The 20,599-nt window shown below is 48.7% G+C and overlaps 2 protein-coding genes across 7 annotated transcripts in view; one reads left to right on the top strand and one right to left on the bottom strand.

The window, feature by feature from the left end:
• PRKDC (protein kinase, DNA-activated, catalytic subunit) overlaps nt 1–8,458 on the bottom strand; it is a 128,018-nt gene extending 119,560 nt beyond the window's left edge. For 3 of the 5 annotated variants that reach the window (XM_086337008.1, XM_086337009.1, XM_086337012.1), the window contains exons 1-7: nt 7,693–8,458; nt 5,998–6,074; nt 5,801–5,893; nt 5,398–5,472; nt 4,423–4,531; nt 3,786–3,898; nt 3,596–3,695 (exon numbers count right to left, since the gene is read on the bottom strand). In XM_086337008.1, the coding sequence (XP_086193134.1) occupies nt 3,596–3,695; nt 3,786–3,898; nt 4,423–4,531; nt 5,398–5,472; nt 5,801–5,893; nt 5,998–6,074; nt 7,693–7,846 (721 nt within the window). In that variant the 5' untranslated portion in view covers nt 7,847–8,458. Of the gene's footprint in view, nt 1–3,595; nt 3,696–3,785; nt 3,899–4,422; nt 4,532–5,397; nt 5,473–5,800; nt 5,930–5,997; nt 6,075–6,665 lie in introns of all 5 variants that reach the window. The other 2 variants (XM_086337010.1, XM_086337011.1) reach the window with 2 other exon arrangements.
• Nucleotides 8,459–8,641: 183 nt separating this feature from the next.
• Nucleotides 8,642–20,032, top strand: MCM4 (minichromosome maintenance complex component 4). Of its 2 annotated transcripts, none has more exons than XM_086337014.1 (17): nt 8,642–8,702; nt 8,871–8,940; nt 9,063–9,152; nt 9,250–9,413; nt 9,499–9,600; nt 10,573–10,668; nt 10,751–10,846; nt 12,716–12,854; nt 13,768–13,988; nt 14,359–14,479; nt 14,887–15,146; nt 15,410–15,775; nt 16,199–16,326; nt 17,021–17,228; nt 17,975–18,203; nt 18,625–18,758; nt 19,416–20,032. In XM_086337014.1, exons 2-17 carry the CDS (start codon nt 8,877–8,879, stop codon nt 19,506–19,508), a joined length of 2,511 nt encoding a protein of 836 aa, XP_086193140.1. In that variant the 5' UTR covers nt 8,642–8,702; nt 8,871–8,876; the 3' UTR covers nt 19,509–20,032. The 2 variants fall into 2 exon arrangements, with proteins under 2 accessions (XP_086193140.1, XP_086193139.1); XM_086337013.1 differs by having other exon boundaries at nt 8,642–8,720.
• Nucleotides 20,033–20,599: the final 567 nt, after the last annotated feature.

Below are 20,599 nucleotides of genomic sequence, written 5' to 3'. Positions count from 1 at the left end.
TGCACCGCTGATGGGAATGAAAACTGGTGCAGCCACTGCAGAAAACTGAGCGGAGGTTCCTCAAAAAACTACAGTTACCACATGATCCAGCATTCTACTTCTGGGTACTTATCCAAAGAAAATGGAAACAGTAATTAGAAAAGATATACACACTCCAGTATTCACAACAGCATTATTGACAATGGCCAAAACATGGAAGCAACCTTTAAGTGCCCATAGACAGAAGAATGGATAAAGAAAATGTGGTGAATGTGCAGGTATATGTATTTGTAGGAATCTATTCAGCTGCAAGGAACGAAGTCTTGTCATCTGCTGCTACACAGATGGACCTAGAGAGCATTATGCTAAGTGAAGCAGAGTCACGGAAAGACACGTTACACGTGATCTCACCTAAAAGTGGAACCTAAAAGAACAAAGAAACACAGAAAAACAGAAACAGATACGGAGAGCAAACTGCTTGTTGCCAGAGGGAAGCGAGCCGGGAGCATGAGAGACACAGGTGAAGATCAGGACGTGACACACAGCTTGGGGAGCGCAGTCAGCACTGTCACAACTCTGCTGACGGACACTATGAGACTCGTCATGGTCATTTCCTAAGGTGTTTCATCGTCAGATCACTATGCTGTACACCTGAAGTAACGCAATCCTGGACTGCAACTACGCTTCAGTTAAAAAATAAAATAGGGAATTTCCTGGCTTACAACTTGGTGCGTTCACCGACAGGGTCCAAGTTCAATTCCTGGTCAGGGAACTAAGATCCCACAAGCTGCAAAGGACGGCCAGAAATATAAATGAATAAACCATTAAAATAACACAAAGCAAGGAGTCACCTGGGTGTGCTCCTCTCTAGAGGCTTGAGGGCTGCCTTCAGTTTCTAGAAGTTGCTCACCCCCTTGCCTTGGGGCCCCAGTTCCATCCTTATAGCCAGCTTCTCCCGTCACAGCACCCTGACCCTGACCCTCGTCCACAGTCAAATGTCCCTGTGATCACACTGGGTTCACCTGGACAGCCTCGTCTCAACGTCCCATCCACAAACGATTCCCCTCTGCCTCAGACCTAACAGTCGAGGGGCTAGGATCAGCATGGCACATCTCTGGAAGCCGTTATTCTGTCCACCTCAGTCCAGTGTTCTAATCCAGGAAACAAACATTATCGCCTGCTTTAGTGAATTGTTACAGGAATTTCCCTTGCAACATGAACACGATAATCCTTAGCACATGGTTAATGAGCAATAAGTACTATTAATTTTCTTGTTCACCAAATGTCAGTTAACACGCCAAGCAAAAACAAACAGAAATAAGCAACGTCACCTGCCACCGAGGTCAAGTGACAAAATAGACAGTCTAGGAGATGAAAAACATGTCGCAGAAAACATGTGCTGTAACAGAGAGGACTACAGAAGCCCAAGGAAGCAGCTCACACAAGGAAGCACAGAGGCTTCAGACAACAGGAGATCCCTGAGCAGGAAGCTGAGAGGGCAGGATGCTCCACGGACAGGGAGCCGGAGAGAGGAGACCGAGGAGGGGAAACAGGAGCAGCTGGGCCAGCTTTCCTACTCAGAGGCAGCAAAGACTGGGAACACCCGGTGGAAACGTTAGAAACTGCTGCTTCCTCAGGTTGAAATGATCAGATCTGGAATTTTCTTAAGTTGCAATTCAATAAAAGCAAACACATGCAGGAGGTAGAAAAATCTGGCAATTATCTGAACAAAAATGGTAAGGAACAGCAAACAAGTTCTTCTTTTAAAGAATTTTCTGGGATTAAAAAAGTTTTATTTGTCCTTTAAAAACAAATGAATTCATTATAAAGCTCTCATAGCTAGATTATCCTCTAAGCTTAAATTTGAGATACTATAGAAGAACACTACTGACAGTTACAAAGAAAACTGTATTAAACAGTTTAAAACCAAAAGGCAAAGATCTGCAGCACAAGAATTACAAAACGCTAATGAAAGAAATCAAAGAGGACCCAACTCAACTAAATGGAGAGGTGCACTGTGCTCATGGGCTGGAAAACTCAACATGGTTAAGGCATCAACTCTCCTCCAACTGATCCACAGGTTTAGCACAAAGACCACAAATATCCAAGGAAGACTTCGTCGACACAGACCAATTCGTTCTAAGATTTACATGGAAAGGCACAGACCTTATAATACCCAAATGATTTTTAAAGAATAAAATGTGAGAACTATACTGGACATTTAAAGCTTGCTATATAATTACATCATAAAGACAGTGTGGTGTGGGCAGGGGAACAGAGAACCAGGATCCACCCCCACAAGTGATGAGCCAATCAGCTAATGCCCAGCTGGCTTTCTACAAAGACACGACGATTCAGTGATTTGGTGATGATTTCATGGATGTGGCACGAAAATCACAGGCAACCAAAGAAAAAATAAACTGAACTTCATCAAAATGAAGAACTTTTGCACATCAAATGGCACGATCAACAGAGTGAAAAGACAACCCATGGAATGGGAGAAAATATTTGCAAATTATGATCCCATAAGGAACTGATATGCAGAATACGTAAATAACTCATACAACTAACAAAATGTCAAATGACCTGATTTTTCAAATGGGCAGAGAACCTGAATAGACACTTCAACCAAGACGACACCCAAGTGGGCAAGAGGCACTTGTGAATACACTCAACACCAACAGCCACTGGGGAAATGCAGTGAGAAACCACCTCACGCTCACTAGGAAGGCTACGTCACACAACAGGAAGCAAGTACTCTGAGGGCGTGAAGAGACTGCCCTGATGGTGGGAACGGGAATTAGTGCAGCCCCTGGAAACTACAGAACCACCACGTGGGCCGGCAAGCCCACTTCTGGGGATGCTCTAAGGGAACGGGGGACTCCAGGTGTTCGCACACCCATTTCCAGCACCATCATTCACAACAGTCAAAAAAGCAGAAGCAACCCAAGTACTCACTGATGGCCCAATGGACATACGTGTACTGTATTCATACAGCGGGATTCTGTTACAACAGGGGTGAACCTCGAAGACCTTGCTGCTAAGCTGCTAAGTCACTTCAGTCGTGTCCGACTCTGTGCGACCCTGTAGACGGCAGCCCAGCAGGCTCCGCCGTCCCTGGGATTCTCATGCACAGTGAAATAAGGCAGCCACAAAGTTACCTGCTATGAGTCTATTTACATAAATGTGAAAGGACAAAGCTCAAGGTGGGAGACTGAGCAGTGGCTGTTGGGGGGGTGGGGGGCGGGGGCGGGGATGTGGCTACAGAAGGACAGGAGGGAGGCTGCTCCCGCGGCAGGCTGCCAGGGCCTCGACTGTCATGGGCACACACTAGCCCACATGCGATAAAGCGGCACAGAACTAAATTCAACACCCAAGTGGGTGCATGGGAAGCAACTGGAACCGAGCAAGACCCGAAGGTTCATCAGGCAGCACTACGTCACGACAGGCATCACCGGGAGGTGCCAGGGGAAGGCCACACGTGGATCTCTGCATTGCCTCTCACGACTCCATGTGAATCCACAACTGGTATACAATTTAAAAATCACACAGGAATTCATTAGACTAGTAGTAGTTCTTCAATAAAGAAAGAAACTCAAGTGCCATCAAGGGATACCTTCCTCCATGGACTTGGTGAAGTTACACATAAGTGACGCCAGTCCCTTCAGACACCCCGCCAGCACCGCAAGTTTGGGTTCTCTCACTGTCGATGTCATCTGAAAGGAGAGTTTAACAAGGTACCATAAAAAGAGAATAGCCCACCAGATACAAGGAAGCAGAAAAGAAGATCATAAAGTTTATCATACCTGGGTCTTAAGTTCACCCAGAAAAGCCCGGAAGAGTTTATCCGAATTGTTTATCATCTCGCTAGGATGAACTTCACCTAATACTCCTAGGAGCTCATATATTTTTTCTAAAACTGAAAAATAAATTTTAGACAAATTAAGGCCTAAAATTAAATATATTAAGCAAAAATCCACAAATAAAAGGAGAGGATTTTACTTCAAAATAATTTAACAATAAGCCACACAAACTATCTAGTTTTATGTACTGAATCTTTCCTGATATGTTTTATGTGAATGTATTATTATAAGCTAAATTACATTTGACGTGTGAGTTTTCTATTTGAAGAAATCATTTTGTATAGATTAAAATTTTTATAAGCAGATTTAACACACTATTTCTGTTTCCATTTTGGTTTCTTTTCAGCAAAAAGAATTCATCTGTATTAAATGGGGAAGAAATCCAAAAAAAGAGAGAACTGATTCATTTTTTTTGTGCAGTAGAAACACAATGTCGTAAAGCAACAATGCTCCAATAAAAGTTTAAAAAAAAGTTCATCTGTAAAATATAAATACCTTGGCGGAAAAAAATCCAAGTTTTACACTAAAAACTTGTTAAATTTGTTAAAGCATTTTAAAGACACATTTAAATACATCTTACCTGTATCTGGTATTTTTGCTTTCAATGCAAGTTCTCCATAGAATTTGGTAAATAACTCTCCAACTCTTAATTCATCCATGAGTCTAGAACTTCTCAAAGTCTGAAGTAACTAAGAGAACACGAGTTAGCAGAGTCTAGGAGGAAGCAATGGAAGGCTTCCATCTATTGCACCTGTTCGCACACAGCCATGTTCCACAGCCATGATCTCCAGGCACTCACGATCGGCGTCAAGCTAGGTTATAGGGGATGAGGGGCTGAGGTGGGTGGTGGAGAAACAGGGGAGACCAAGTGGAAAGGGATGTAGACTTAATTTCACCTTCCCAAGAAAATTATTCTATGACTAGACCCATTCTCTCAGAGGCACTTAAGAACCAACAAGACCCAAAGAAATTCTACAACAGAGATGCAAAAAAAAGATTTGCATCTGAGCAGAGATCCAGGTGACAGCGAGCCCAACGACCACACACACACAACACACAGACCCTTCGCAGTGTGAGTGTAAGGTTTCAAGAAAACATTCAAGAACACAATGAGGTGCATCTGGGCAAGTCTCAGCAGCATTAGGTTTTCAGAGTAAGGGCTTCCCTTAAAGCTCAGTTGGTAAAGAATCCGCCTGTAATATGGGAGACCTGGGTTTGATCCCTGGGTTGGGAAGATCACCTGGAGAAGGGAAAGACTACCCACTCCAGTATTCTGTTCTGGAGAATTCCATGGACTATAGTCTATCGGGTCGCAGAGTCCGCCACGACTGAGCGACTTTCACTTTGCACTTCTTGCCCCTCACAGCCCAGATTCTTCCTCTGCTCCCCAGAGTGGTGTGAGGGCAGAACACCAAGTGCTGCTGGTGATGGCTGGAAACGGGCACCTTCTCACACCAACGGGAGTCCTCAGCATCTCACCCACAACTCTCATTTTCAGTTCAAGTTATATGTGCGCCACAAACTACATGCACTTAGACATATTTTTTTTAATTACCTTAATAAGAAGTTCTAGGGCTGGAATTCTACATTTAGCAGCTTTATCTTTTGTGTAAACACTGGTACAAATATTCTAGGATTTAAAAAGAGATATCAAAATCATCAATAAGATCTTACTTCTTATAACTAAGACTTAATAGCTAAATCTACACCTGGGAGAAGAAATACCAATACTTGACATACTACACTTTAATAGTTTTCTACAAGGGCCTCAGCTCATTAAATTTTTTAAAAATTAACCACTTAATTTCTAATACAATCAAGCAAAAATAAGTAAACTCCCCAACAAGAAAGACAGAAATAAAATTAAGCTTAACCATGTTATGACGTAAGTTACCATGTAACTTTCCATGTAAGTTAAGAGATGCTGATATACAAAGAGGTAAGTTTTTTCTTCTTACCTTAATATCTAGAGAATAAGGTATGATCTTCTGGCCAATTTTTTCTAAGAAAACACATAAAAACTTTAGGGCTTCTTCTCTACAATCACGAAACTATAATAAAAGAAATAAACATTACGGAAAACTGGGCTAAAAAAAAGTCACCTCAACATGAAGAGAGATACACTAGAAGAGCAAAATGAAAATGGTCAACTTACTTCATCAATGCTAAGTGATTTCCGAATAAATACAAGCAAACCAAAATCTTTGGAAAAAACTAAGGAAGTGTGTAATGCTGGAAAAAAAAAAAACAACAGGTAAGCGAGCTGCCAAGGTTCTCCATTAACGCACACTAAAGGTGATGCTTGTTTCTCAATTCAGCCTCATAAGTGACAAAGGAAAACAGGAAACTCTAGACAATGTTCCACAGTGATAAGGTCAGAATAATGGCCAGAACCCTGATGCCTAGCATCACACCTGTGAATGCGCTAACTTTACACAGCAAATGAAAATTAGGTTGCAAGTGGAATTAAGGCTGCCAATCATCTGACTTTAAACTGGGGAGTGCCCTGGGTTATCAGGGCTTCCCTTGTGGCTCAGCTGGTAAACAATCTGCCTGCAATGCGGGAGACCTGGGTTCCATCCGCAGGTTGGGAAGATCCCCTGGAGAAGGGAAAGGCTATCCATTCCAGTATTTTGGCCTGGAGAATTCCATGGACTGTATAGCCCATGGGGTCTCAAGGAGTTGGTTACAACTGAGAAACCTTCACTTCACTTCACTTCCAGGTTATCAAGCGGGCCCAATGCAGTCACAAGGGCCCTCACAAGTGGAAGGGGGAAAAGGAGATGGAAGACAGGCAAGCAGGACAGGTTCCAGGTGTCTTACTTAACCCTCTGCTGCTGGCTTTGAGGAAGCGGGGAGAGGGACAGCATGATCCAAGAAATGCAGGTGTCTTCTGGAAACAAGGAATGCCAGAAGAAAGGAACCTCAGTGCTACAACTGCAAAGAACTGAATTCTGCTAACAACCTGAATGAAAAGGAAATTAACTCTCCCCCAGGGGCTTCAAAAAAGGAGTGGCCCTGCCTGCTGCCTCGGTGTTAGCTTGATGAGATCCCTGCTGGCTTCCAACCACAGACGGATAACCGACAAGCCTGTGCTGTAGTAAACACCAAGTTTGTGGTGTGTTTCAGGACCAATAGGAAATTAGTACACAGTCCTACAATCCGTCAAGTGAAAGGACACATCCTGGATAGAGTGAACCTCGAACTGCTTTATGACAAGGTTACTAAAGGAACAAAACTGAACTCTTAGAACAGACTGGAAAGCATTTACACAGTGATGCTGTCCTCATGAACACACCCTGGCAGTCTGTAGGTACTACACAGCAATCTCTTTAAGGCTTTATTTCTCCTCTTTATTAACAATGACGTTTTCGGAAGAAAATCTCATCCTCTAATTAAGACTCTGCATGTTTGGGTTTTTAAAAAGGAATGTAACCAAGTTTTCACACAATGACACATTAAAAATGCTAAGAGGCACTTCAGCTGCAAAGGGTCAAGTTCTTACCCAGGCATAAGTCAAGTTAAGAGCATGACTGTTTCTCAAAAGGAACAGCAAAACTGGAGTTTGGAAAAGGTGCTGGTGGGTTGAGGCAACAATGAGGTGGAAGAACATAAAACTTCCCTCTCATCGTCGCTCCCCACCGTGGTTAGCAGTGATGCCAAATTCAGAGCATTTCCACAACTCAGGCTTGGAAATACCTTTCCTCTGGTGTTAAAAACAGAGGAAGTTGACAAAGTTTTACACAGATCACAAATTCCCACGGGCCCGTTCAAGCACCACCCCGGGTGCCCACTCGGACTCGAGCGGGCGGCCGGGCACCGGCCGTCCGGAGCCCCGAGCCGTACCCACCCAGCAGCGCGGGGCCAGAGCTCAGCACGCACTCCTGCCCCAGGCCCCGCAGCAGCTGACCACTGGCCACCGCCGCGCTGCAGCGATCGGCAGCGGACAGGGACTCTTGTAGCTGCAGTAGGGAGCCCCGCACGCCGGACCCCGAATCGGCCATATCCTCCAGCCGCGAACACCACTCTCGCTGCCGGGACCGGAAGTGCCGCTGGGCGGGAAGGGGCGGGAAAGGGCGAGGATGGGCGGATTTTCCAGCGCGTGCGCACAGCTGCCTGGGCCCGAACCTGCCCCTAGGACTTGGGGGCGAGGTGCTGGGCCGAATGGGGCCTTAGTGGGCCGGGGAGGGGGATCCATGATCCCTGAGCACATCCAGCCTCGGCCCTGTAGTGCTCCGGACTTGGGCGCGGGCGAGGGGTCCCTGCTGGAGATCTTCGAGGAGGTGGCCTGCCTTGTAGGACCGGCGGCTTAGACATCCTAAGTTAAGATACACAGAGCACAATGCAGTCAAACTTAGGGAGAGTCAGGAACCCATCAGCTCGACCTCCGGAAATAGATGCGGAGGACAGGTGGCGAGTTGGAGGTGACCAACTGCCCGAGGCAGAAAGAGACAGGCTAGGGCTAGGGTCAGGGGCCAACGCTAGTCCTTGGTAACGGGGATCGGGTTGGGGGCGGTCGTTTGGAATCCCAAGGGACACAGGGACAAAACCGTTCCCCCCCCGCCCCGCGTCCCGCCCCGCCCCGCCTTGGAGGAAGGCCCGGAACGCAGCCTCCACAGATTTCCCGCGAAATCGCGTTCCGGTTGCGGTAAAGACCATTCTAGAGGGGGAGCGCCGAGCCAGTTGTGCGTAGGTGTCCTGCGGGGCGCGGGCTGAGGCCGTCCAGTTCCCCTTATCGCTGCACAGTGGTGCCTTCCGGGGTCGGGGACGCGCGAGGACGCTGTCGCGATTGGTGGGCCGCCGCTGGGGGCGGAGCCAACGGTGCCGCCGGCGGGAAATCTGCGTACTGCTGAAGCGGAGGTGAAACGCGCACTTTAGGTGGGCCCGGGCGGGGCCGGGGGGGTTTGGTTGTGGTCGGCCACGGAGGCGAGGGGGTGTAAGAATTGAGAGGAGCGAAGACAGGAGCGAGGGAAGAGGGGCGGGGGTCTGTAGGGAGCGTTCACGCGAACCCGCGTCCCTGTTGCGCAGCCCGCCATGTCGTCTCCTGCATCTACCCCGAGCCGCCGCGGCTCCCGGCGGGCGGCCCCAGCTCAGCCACGTGAGTGTCTGGTCCCTGCTCTGCCCCATGGGGTCCCCGGGGAGGGCGGGCGGTGCCGGGTCAGCCCCCGTGCAGGCCCGGTGCCGCCCGCGCCGACGCCGCGGTGCCCTCCACCCCCACAGGCCAGGACCCCTTGTCGTCCGGAGAGCCGCAGCCGCTGCCCTCGTCGCCTGGCGCCGAGCCCCGCACCCCGTCCCGCGCGCCGCCCGCAGGTGCGCTGTCGGGGGTGGGACCCGGGGCGGGGGGTTGACGCCCCACTGGGCTCCTTCCCCCTCCGCCCCGGCTCACCCGTGTGGATGCGATCCCCAGCGGTCCCCCTGGACCTGGACATGAGCTCGCCCCTGACCTACGGCACCCCCAGCTCGCGGGTGGAGGGCACCCCGAGGAGCGGCGTGCGCGGCACTCCCGTGCGGCAGAGACCCGACCTGGGCTCGGCCCGGAAGGGGCTGCAGGTGGATCTGCACTCGGACGGGGTGAGTCCAGGGCCGGTCGGGGCGCGGTGGGGTGCGCGATGCGGGCGGTCCCCCGAACCCGCTCCCGTCGGCTTTTCCTGTGCAGCCGGCCGCAGAAGATACAGTGGCGAGCGAGCAGTCTTTGGGCCAAAAACTCGTGATTTGGGGAACAGATGTAAACGTGGCGACGTGCAAAGAAAACTTTCAGGTGAGATACCATTTCTCCAGGCTTCGAAAATGTGAGAGCAAGTGTGTGTGACCTATGTCCAAGTGCCCCAGTGTTTAGGCACAGATGCTTATGTGGGTCAGAATCATAGATGTAGTTTTCAGGAAGAAAAAATGTGCTTGTTTTCAAATTCTGACACTATTCCTACTATTATTTTTGTGTAGTCGAGTTGGCTTACAATAGCAAAGAGTTACAGTGATACATTTTCTTTCTGATTTGATTTCATTTTAGGTAACTAATAAGATATTGAACATAGTTTCTTGTGCTATATGGTAGATCCTTGTTGCTTTTCTATTTTACATAAAGTAGTTTGTGTTTGTTAACCCCATACTGCTAATACATCCCTCCCTTCCCCTCTCCCCCTTCTCTTTGGTAACCACACATTTCTTTTCTGTGTGAGTCTGTTTGTTTTGTACGTAGACTCATTTGTGTTATCTTTTAGGTTATATAGGTAAGTGATAGTGATACATAGTACTTGATTTTCTCTAATTTACTTCATTAAGTATAATATTGTCTGCACCTATCTGTTGCTGCAAGTGGCCGATTTTTTATGGCTGAGTTGTATTCCATTTTATATAAACACACATATGTCACTGTGTTTGCGTTTGCCTGGTTTTTGTTGCCACGCTGGGGCTTTTCGTTGCAGTGAGCAGGAGCTGTGTCTAGTTGTGGTACGTGGCCTTCTCACTACTGTGGCTTTTCTTGTTGCAGAACATGGGCCCTAGGTTGTGTGAGCTTCAGTAGTTGTGGGGCTTAGTTGCCTCGAGGCATGTGGGCTCTTCCCAAGGGTGGATCTCATACTCTCTGCATTGGCAGGTTAATTCTTAACCACTGGAGCACCAGGGAAGTCCCATCACATCTTTAGCCAATTGTTTATTGATGGGCACTTGAAAAGATACATGAACCCTAGTGCCCATAACTCGAGTAGCTGCTTAATCTATTCTCTACGTTTAGAGATTTCTTCAGCGTTTCATTGATCCTCTGGCTAAAGAAGAAGAAAATGTTGGCATAGACATTACTGAACCTCTGTACATGCAGCGACTTGAAGAGGTAATGAAATGTGCTTACCTAAAAATTCAGGTTAACTGTTGTAAAAACAATTAGAATATAATTTGTTTGTTCTATTCTATAGATTAATGTTACTGGAGAGCCGTTTTTAAACGTAAACTGTGAACACATAAAATCATTTGATACAAATCTCTACAGACAGCTCATCTGCTACCCACAGGTAAGAATTTGGCTTTGACCTTAGCATACTACAGTAAACATCTAGAACACCTGCAGGGTTTCTGGATAGCAGTCTTCTCAGTAACAGAATATGCCTGCAGAGTGCCCGTGTGTGGGGGGGCACTACAGGGGATGAGAGGATGGGACAAATTGTGACAGCATAGTAGTGAGGAAGGTGTGTGTGTACACTTAGGGCTGATTCATGTAGTACAGTAGAAACTAATAGAATACTGTAAAGTAAGTATACTCCAATTAGAAAAAAATAAGTGAACATATAACCATCCTATGACACAGCAATTGCATGTCTGGAAATTTATCCCAGAGGAACAAAAGCTTATGTTCACATAAAAACCTGTACACAGATGTTCATAGCTGGAATCAGCCCCGATGGCCTTCAGGTCAGTTGTGGGCAAACAGCTGTGGTATGGCCAGTCTGGGACATGCCTCAGAGGTAAAACTTACTGGGACTTGGATGGATCCCACGGGAGCAAAAGGTTACATACACATCTAAAAGGTAATATACAGTTCCACTTACATAACATTTGAGATGACAGAATTTTAGAGATGGACATATGAGTAGTTGCTTGGGGTTACAGAGAAGGAATAGGGGAGGGGGAGCTTGGTATGGTGACAAAGGGACAACATAGGGATCTTGCTGGCTTTGAAGGACTATTCAGTACCTTAACTATGGTGACAGATTCATGAACCTATGCAGGTGATAGAATTGATAGAACTTGATACACACGCATATACATACAAGAGTGAATACACGTAAAACTGGGAAATCTGAATATAGGTGAGCTGTACCAAGTTAATATCTGCTTGTGATATTAGACTGTTTGCAAAATGTTATCATTAATGGAAACTGGGCAGACTCAGATCTTTATATTTCTTACACCTGCATGCTGATCTACAATATCCCAATAAAAAAGTCAATGAGACTTTAAAAAAAAAATTTTGTAATAAATAGAATATGCCTCAAAGAGCCTTTTTTCCTTTTTCTCTTTTTTTCTTTGGCCTATGCCTCATGGCATGTGAGATTTGGAGTCCAAATGACTGGACCGCCAGGGAATTTACCCCCAAACTCCTAAACCATGTTCTTTCTTTTTTAAGTTGAACCCTTTTTTGTACATATTAACGTTGAAATCAAGATCTGTGTTACTTTTGCTGGCATGTTGTAGTTTGATTGGCAGTGTTTCTTAGTATGTGCATAAGGTAATGGGTGACTCACAATAGTGCGTTGGGTTTGCTGATGTGAAATATCTTGAATGAAAATGGTCACACGCCTTCCATGTCTTAACAGGATGTGTTAACCATACTACAGTCTTCTCTGGGCTTAAGGCCAGGCTTTATCAACAAAGCATCAGCTGTACTGATCCTATTAATAGCTGTAGGCTTTGGAGGCAAGCAGACTTGGTATTAAGTCTTGATTTTGCTGAATTGCTGTGTAACCTTGGCTCAGTTTCTCAGCTTCCGAGCAGCCATTTCCTCATCTACAGAACGGAGAACAGGTGTTAACAAATTTGAGTAAGAATTATGGTTTAACCTACTTTGCTATCATTTTGATATGGAGGAAAAGACATGAAAGTATGGGCTTGTGTTACTAGTTAAAAGCCTACAGTCATGCCAGCACGGCCTGATGAAACTACTGTAGACTCGCCTCTTTAAGTCAAGTGAGAAAGTGCTGATGTATGAGATTGCAGCATGCCCAAGGGTTTGTGAACTGCACATGTGTGATTTCTAGGGTAATGCTTCTGGATTATACCATGTTCTTTTGTTTTTATCCCTTGTTAATGTCAGTTGCTTTATTATATTTAATCCTAAGCTAAAAATACAAGCATAGCTTGGCATCCTACGTTTGGTTTTTTAGGAAGTCATCCCAACTTTTGACATGGCAGTCAATGAGATCTTCTTTGACCGCTACCCTGACTCAATCTTAGAGCATCAGATTCAAGTGAGACCATTCAACGCCTTGAAGACTAAGAATATGAGGAACCTGAATCCAGAAGGTACTGTCTTTCCCCCATTTTTATTGAGATACTGTTGACATATAGAAGGTAATGTTTTTAACAGCAGGAAAATACCTTATGTGAGAGTCAGTTCACCAGGGAACCTTAAAGGAGTTGCTAACAGTGACGGTGGTGGACTGTGAGTTGACAGAAACCAGGAGCAGAAACCAGGCTCTGTTGTGCCGTATGCTTGGAGTCCACCATACCTTTTTTTATTAGTGACAAGTGAAATTATATAAAAGATATAACTTTTGACAGTTTTCTATCTTAAGGTAAACTTACCCAATGATAATAGTTTTAGTTACTTTACTAAGTATGCACTTTCTCAGAATCAGTATAGAAAACAGATCTATAAAATATGGTCCCTTCCCTGATACATAGGAGAAAGTCTGGTTTGGGAAGAAGGAGAAGAGGCAGAAGAACAGTGTAGGGGTCTCAGTCCAGGAGACGGCGCACTCTGGGCCCTGATCGGAAGGTTTGGAAAGCAGACCTGAAGCTTCTGTTCTTTATTTGGGGAAATGCTATATCAGGGCCCCAGTTATTAGTGGGACAGGTGAACCCCACATGTATAGTGGGTGGTGGGTGTGGCTATAAAGAATATTATCACAAGCACATGGGCTGTTGCAGTTGCTTCATAAGTCCGGTCGTCCCCAGGCAGCCTTGGGCCAGCTGAGCTCAGTGCAGGTCAGTGGACTTGAGGGATTGAGAGGAATCTGGCTGGACACAGGAGGGGCATCCCAGGCCAGAGCTGAGGGTGCCCAGTGAGGTGTCGGTGCTCTGGCCACAGCGTCTCCTGTGACTCCAGCACCCCCATGCGGCCTGCGGTGAGGTCCTCCAGGGCTGGACAGCAGACCCAGACCCTTGGGGAGGCCCACACCCAGCTGGGACGAGCCACCTTCTCTCCGCCTTACAGACATTGATCAGCTCATCGCCATCAGTGGCATGGTGATCAGGACATCCCAGCTGATTCCAGAGATGCAGGAGGCCTTCTTCCAGTGCCAAGTATGTGCCCACACGGCCCGCGTGGAGATAGACCGTGGCCGCATTGCCGAGCCCTGCGTGTGCGAGCGCTGCCACACCAGCCACAGCATGGCCCTCATCCACAACCGCTCTGTGTTTTCCGACAAGCAGATGGTGCGTGCCCCCTCCACATGCCCTGTCCTTGTTCTGCCCTTGCCGGGCCCTCTGAAGCCCATTGTAACCTGCCCACTCGTGTAACCCTAAAACCGCGCTTCCTGACTGGGTTGACCTGGAAGGGAGTACCGTCCAGAATGAATTGGAAAAGCAGGCAGGGGGTGATGCAGGCTCACCCACTGCCACCCTGATGTGGCCACCCCACATAGGGGAGCATTACTCAACAATGCTCTCGTAATGGAGGTGAGACTGAGTTGCTGGAGACTAGTGTGTTGTGGTGAGCATAGCCATCTTCCAGAACAACGTCCCTGGGGCAGTGGAGGTGCCAGGTATCTGGATGTCCTGAGATGTCCATTCCCCATCCTTCCAGATCAAGCTCCAGGAGTCCCCTGAAGACATGCCCGCGGGGCAGACGCCGCACACGGTCGTCCTCTTTGCTCACAATGACCTCGTGGACAAGGTCCAGCCTGGGGACAGAGTGCACGTCACAGGTGAGGGGCTCCACCTTAAGGCCTCTGACCTGGTCGGGGGCGCATGACCTGGGGCTGCTGTTTTCAGTGCCTGCCTCTGACCTCCAATGTGGTGCCTTCCCAGACAGCAGTTTGTCTTCCTGCTGTTGTCCGAAATAACTAGTGAGCGACTTTAAATATATTAGCCTTTTGGATTTCCTTTCTTTTTAGGCTTTTGGAACAGGATTTTAGAATTTTTAGTCAAATTATTAATAAGTGTACATTCACTTAAAGAGAAATGAGGATTCTGTCTCACACTGAACACAGCAGCAAGCAGGCGCCGTGCGGAGGTGGGGGTCCCCAGTCAGCCTTTCGGCTGTGCTCAGAGCCCCGCTCCCCGCGCTTTGGGCTGAGAGCAGGCGGGTGAGAGGTGTCCTTTGTGCCCTCAGGCATCTATCGAGCCGTCCCCATTCGCATCAACCCGAGAGTGAGCAATGTGAAGTCTGTCTACAAAACCCACATTGATGTCATTCACTACCGGAAGACCGACTCAAAGCGTCTGCATGGCCTTGACGAAGAAGCAGAGCAGAAACTTTTCTCTGAGAAACGTGTGGAGTTGCTCAAGGAGCTTTCCAGGAAGCCAGACATCTATGAGAGGCTTGCATCTGCCCTGGCACCAAGCATCTATGAGCATGAAGATATAAAGAAGGTAACTGACCTGGAAAGGCTTCTTGCTTATGGCCAGGCCTGAAAGCTCAGGGTCAGATGGTGTGAACACCGGAAAGGCTGAGCCTCGGGTGGAACAGAGGCCGCACCCTCATCTCCACCCGCGGCTCACCCATTTCCAGGCAGGGCCCGCATGGCTTCTGACATGCTCTCGTTCTCTGATCTCTTCACCATCCATGCTCAGCCCCCTGCCTCTCCACCGCCCACCTTAGGTGAGTGCTGAGACCTGTCTGTCCGTCTGTCCAGGGAATCTTGCTTCAGCTCTTCGGCGGGACTAGAAAGGATTTCAGCCACACGGGGAGGGGCAAGTTCCGCGCGGAGATCAACATCCTGCTGTGCGGGGACCCAGGGACCAGCAAGTCCCAGCTGCTGCAGTACGTGCACAACCTGGTCCCACGGGGCCAGTACACGTCCGGGAAGGGCTCCAGCGCCGTGGGCCTCACTGCCTACGTCATGAAGGACCCTGAGACACGGCAGCTGGTGCTGCAGACCGGCGCCCTGGTGCTGAGCGACAACGGCGTCTGCTGCATCGACGAGTTCGACAAGATGAATGAAAGCACGCGCTCCGTACTACACGAGGTCATGGAGCAGCAGACACTGTCCATCGCCAAGGTCAGCCACCCACCCGCTCTGAGGTCTGCGTGGGGGTGGGGAGTGGGGCCTGAACCACAGCCTCTGGACTTGCAGCTCCGGGGGCTGGCCAACACCCTGCTGTCAGGTCCCAGCCCATCTGAGTGGACTCTATTGCACCTGTGTGCTCTGTGCAGTACTAACCTCTAACGCCTGGCGCTCAGAACTTGAGTTTGTCCTAAGTCTCACGCCAGGGGTTTGGTTTTTGAGAAGGATGTAGCCACGGCAAATGTTACCCCCCTCCATCCTTGGTGTGAAACCCAGTTTAGGCTTCCCCGGTGGATGCTGCAGGTACCAGGCTTGTGGTGCCAGGGGTCCCTGGCAAAGGCCACCCAAGGCAGGGGCTCTCAGCTCCTGCCGGCCTCACTGTGAGGCTGCTAACTGCACTATCTGTCCCTCCGGCAGGCTGGGATCATCTGTCAGCTCAACGCCCGCACCTCCATCCTGGCAGCAGCAAACCCGATCGAGTCTCAGTGGAATCCAAAAAAAACCACCATTGAAAACATCCAGCTGCCCCACACACTCTTATCAAGGTATGATAGCACATGTTCATCAAACAGATGGTTTTATTTTACTCATCTGTGGAAGGTTCAGGGTGAGGGTGAGAAGGAAATAACCAGGATTAACACAGCCAATCGTCATCTCTTCATGGCGGTGTGTTCTGCATGTCTGCTCAGTCATGGGTCCTGAAGTGAGGACCACGCGTTTGCTCACCTTGATGCGTGCTTGTTTCTTGGAGCAGTTGGGGCCTGTGTGCTCCATTCTGTCAGAAGCCCACCTCTTGCTGCGCTCGGTCCTATAGCCGCTGTAGACAATCAGCAGAGCGCAGAGAGCAGCTTCCTGCAGTAGACAAGGGTCTGAGAGCGGCATTTGTGGGAGGGGAGACGTGACGCAGGCTTCCCCTCAAGGATGGATATTTCATAAATGGGTTTTAGAATTTGGTTCCTTCACTTCTTACACAAATAGTTGCTTTTCCCCAGCACAGCTAAATGTGTTTCACTCACCTCCTCCAGTCTTCAGAATCACAGCAGTGTTTCCCTCGGGGGCCTCCTGCTTCTGACTCACCTTCAGCGCCCAACACTTGTTCCGAGGCAGACTGAGGACCAGGGCAGGAGACCCGGGGGCCTGGGCTCCTCAGGCCACCTGGACCGGGCACGCCTGCGCCCTCACACAGAGGCCTCAGGTGCTTGGGTGTTCTGACTGGGAACCGTCACCGTGTCTCCTCAGGTTTGACTTGATCTTCCTCATGCTGGACCCCCAGGATGAGGCGTACGACCGGCGCCTGGCTCACCACCTGGTGTCCCTGTACTACCAGAGTGAGGAGGAGGCACAGGAGGAGGGCATGGACATGGCGGTGCTCAGGGACTACATCGCCTACGCACACAGCACCGTGATGCCGAGGCTCAGCCAGGACGCCAGCCAGGCCCTCATCGAGGTACCTGCGGCCCGAAGTGCTGCTGGGCCCTGCTCGGCTCTGAAACGGTCTTTAGTCGAGAACAACACTGTCTTCTACAACTGTTTTCCTTCCTGTGTTGCAAAATTGACTTTTCCAAGTGTGGAAGAGGAAAAAGGATTGATTTCTACAAGTTGTGCGCTCTTTTTATATTTAAGTTCTTGTAAGCACAGTGTATTTAAGACCAGGATGCCTGAGTTGAAATATCGGTGAGGCTGCTAATACTTAGTGACTTTGTAGTTCTGGTCTCTGAGCTGCGTTTGCTCATTTCTAAAGAACTGGAAGTATTTTACGTTCACTTCTCAGTACCTTTTAAGTGGGTAGCAGTGCCTGGTGACACACGCATGGACGTTGTGACACTACAAAGGTTCCTGGTGCTTCGGTGGGTTTTCCATCCTGACAGCCCTGAAGATGCTCAAGTGACTGTTACAAGTGATTCGTAGTTTTCCCTCTGGGTCATCATCTTGAGAGAATTAGGTCATCCACACGCCACAGTTTACCTTTTGTGTGCTCTGTGTCAACGCCCCTTGGCCTGCTGCTATTCGATCCTCCCAGGGTGTGAACAGGCCAAGTCCTCCGCTCCCTCCCCAGCACCGCGATCCCCCCACAGGTGCCACCCCTCCCCCGGATGAGGGTGGAGGCCTAAGGCTAGACCAGCTCTTGCTCCCCTCAGGACTTCCCTCCCTGCAGTCACCATGTGAGGAGTTAGCCTGTCTCCTGTCTTGCAGGCCTACGTGGACATGAGGAAGGTTGGCAGCAGCCGAGGGATGGTGTCTGCATATCCCCGGCAGCTGGAGTCGCTGATCCGCTTGGCAGAAGCCCACGCAAAAGTGCGGTTTTCAAACAAGGTGGAGGCCATCGACGTGGAGGAGGCCAAGCGCCTGCACCGGGAGGCGCTGAAGCAGTCGGCCACCGACCCGCGGACGGGCATCGTGGACATCTCCATCCTCACCACAGGTCGGCCTTCCCCCGACGTGGGTGCTGCCCTGTCTCGGGTCAGAGGCCCCCATGACCACGCGATGGGCTGGACAGAGACAGATGGTGGCGCACTCGGCCTAGCTCTGTCCCACCCAGTTGTCCAGGCACGGAGTGATTCAGGCCCCCGCGAGGGGGGCTCTGCTCCTGTGTGGACTGCTGGGCTGTGTCTTAGTGGCAAGTAGCGGCTCTGAGCTTTTATAAAATTGGGGACAGGATTCAGACCTCACTCTGACTTTGTGTGTTCTGGCATTCAGCCACCATCCCCTTACCTTGTCTGGTGACAAGACTAAAGATTATTTTAGACTAAAGTTGATTTATGGCTGAAGAAATACTTCTAGAGGTTTGAAAGGTGTTCCCTTCCTTATGGGAAAAACATCTTCATTGCTTTCTCTTAACTCAGGAATGAGTGCCACCTCTCGGAAGCGGAAAGAAGAGTTAGCGGAAGCATTGAGAAAGCTTATTTTATCGAAGGGCAAGACGCCAGCCCTGAAATACCAGCAGCTCTTTGAAGATATTCGGGGACAGTCTGACATAGTAAGTGTTTACACGGACATTTTGTTTGTTTAATAGTTTTCTTTTCCCTTGATGCTGCTTTAAAGTTTTTTTCCCCTAGCTTTCCCCCTTCATTTACTGCTTGAGTAATAAATGTAGATACAGATAAAGAAGAGAAGTAAGGTCCCCATCCACCATCTGGGAGTGATCACAGTGAGAATTTTTTCAGTCTTCTGTGTGGGTGTAGATGAGTGGTTTTGAGCAGAGTCAGTGGTTTCTTTTTTAATCAGTGACAGTCTTAGCTCTCTCTGTGACACTGAAGCCACTACAACATGTTTGCTCTGTCTCATGCCTTCCTCCTCATGTACTTGACTGCTGGTGGGCATTTAGAGTGTTTGTAATTTTTGGCTGTTATTAGGAAAGCCAGGTTCATGGCAGGGGCTCTGCTGGTTGGGACCAGCCCTTGCCTGCTTTCCTGACACCCCTTTCTTGGCCCCACATGACTGCTGAGTGGTGCACACAGACCAGGGGCCCCAGGCCTGTGGTGCTTAGCATCGGGCCCTTTGGGGGAAGAGTTGGAGCATGAAATGTGTGTCCAGCCACCCAGAAGGCAGGAGACTCCAGTGGTTTCTGAACTTGGGCTCCTTGTGTGTTTGGGGAGGGCAGCTCCAAGTGTAAACTCTTTACTCTTACCCGAAGGCAATCACCAAGGACATGTTTGAAGAAGCGCTGCGCGCCCTGGCGGATGATGACTTCTTGACAGTAACTGGGAAGACTGTGCGTCTGCTCTGAAGGCCCAGGAGCAGCATGCTCCTGGCCCTACCACCAGCAGGAGGAAGGGCGTCAAGGTCATTGCTTGGCACCATGAGAATTTGCTCACGTGGCTTCAGTTTTCCTGGGAAGCCTGGGTATTCATCTGTTGATGCTGAGTGAAGTATCCTGGGCTGTCTGTGAGTGTGTGGCAGATACTGTTCCTGGAGCACCAGGGCTGAGTAGCGTGTCCCTACAGACAGCAGGACACGCTCTTCTCTGCAGACTGCAGTCTCGGTCCTGGTCTGTGCTGGACTCTGTCAGGTACTGGAGACACGCAGGTGTTCCCATCCCTCCCTGTGAGGAGGCGACGGGCCCCGCTGAGTCCTCCAGGCTTGTTTTCTTGCCTACAAGAGGCTGGTAACAATGGGGTTCCATGTTAACTTGTATTGCTTTGCTCTAATGTGTAAAGCTTCTTCCTCAATAAGTGATAGAATAAGTAATACTTGGTTATCTGGCATTTTTCACTAAGAAAAAAGCTTTAATAAACACTGCTTTTATGGAAATTCATGATGCTAATTACTTTCTATAAGTCACTAATAAGTTTCATCATATTTAAAAATTATTTCGGTTTTAGCAGTCATTCTCATAAAACCACTATTGGCTGCAATCTCAGGCAGAAATACGACTGTAACAAGTAATCCCTGAAACGTGTCACTCTGTGAGTTTGGCGTTTTTATAACTTAGAGTCACTATTTATTGGGAACGTGTCCGGACCGAATTGAGTGCTTAAACAGCATTACATTGGGAGTGGGGGGTGGAATTTGAGGTCACCCGAGCAGTGTCACCTTTGACTTCCCCTGAAGTAACACATTAATGATGTTTTTCTGAACTCTAATTCAGTAACAACATAGAACTGAAGGCTGCAGATGAAGTTCGATTTTAAGGGAATTTGAGTCGAATGAACCCAATGAGGGTTCTGTTGTGCAGGATCCAAGTTTATTAGGGCACGTTTCTGGTCCCTTTTGGTCTGGGGGGGGTCCCCAAGAGCCGGGGTGGGTAGGGGGTTTGTCCTTTTGGCAGAGCCGGGACAGAAAGGTCTACAGGCAGTGAGACGGAGGAGGAAGAGTGCG

This window comes from Bos grunniens, chromosome 14 (assembly GCF_055505025.1).
Source record: "Bos grunniens cultivar Pamir isolate PY7600 chromosome 14, Bosgru_T2T1.0, whole genome shotgun sequence".
Taxonomy (NCBI): Eukaryota; Metazoa; Chordata; class Mammalia; order Artiodactyla; family Bovidae; genus Bos; species Bos grunniens.
This window is presented reverse-complemented; position numbering and strand designations above follow the sequence as displayed.

What these genes read in the sequence shown, in the direction of transcription:
- MCM4 (XM_086337014.1), top strand. Translation starts at nt 8,877, where the DNA reads ATGTCGTCTCCTGCATCTACCCCGAGCCGCCGCGGCTCCCGGCGGGCG. An exon ending in ACATGCAGCGACTTGAAGAG is followed by an intron (nt 10,669 to 10,750) that starts GTAATGAAATGT and finishes TCTATTCTATAG; the next exon opens with ATTAATGTTACTGGAGAGCC. An exon ending in CCAGCCAGGCCCTCATCGAG is followed by an intron (nt 17,229 to 17,974) that starts GTACCTGCGGCC and finishes CCTGTCTTGCAG; the next exon opens with GCCTACGTGGACATGAGGAA.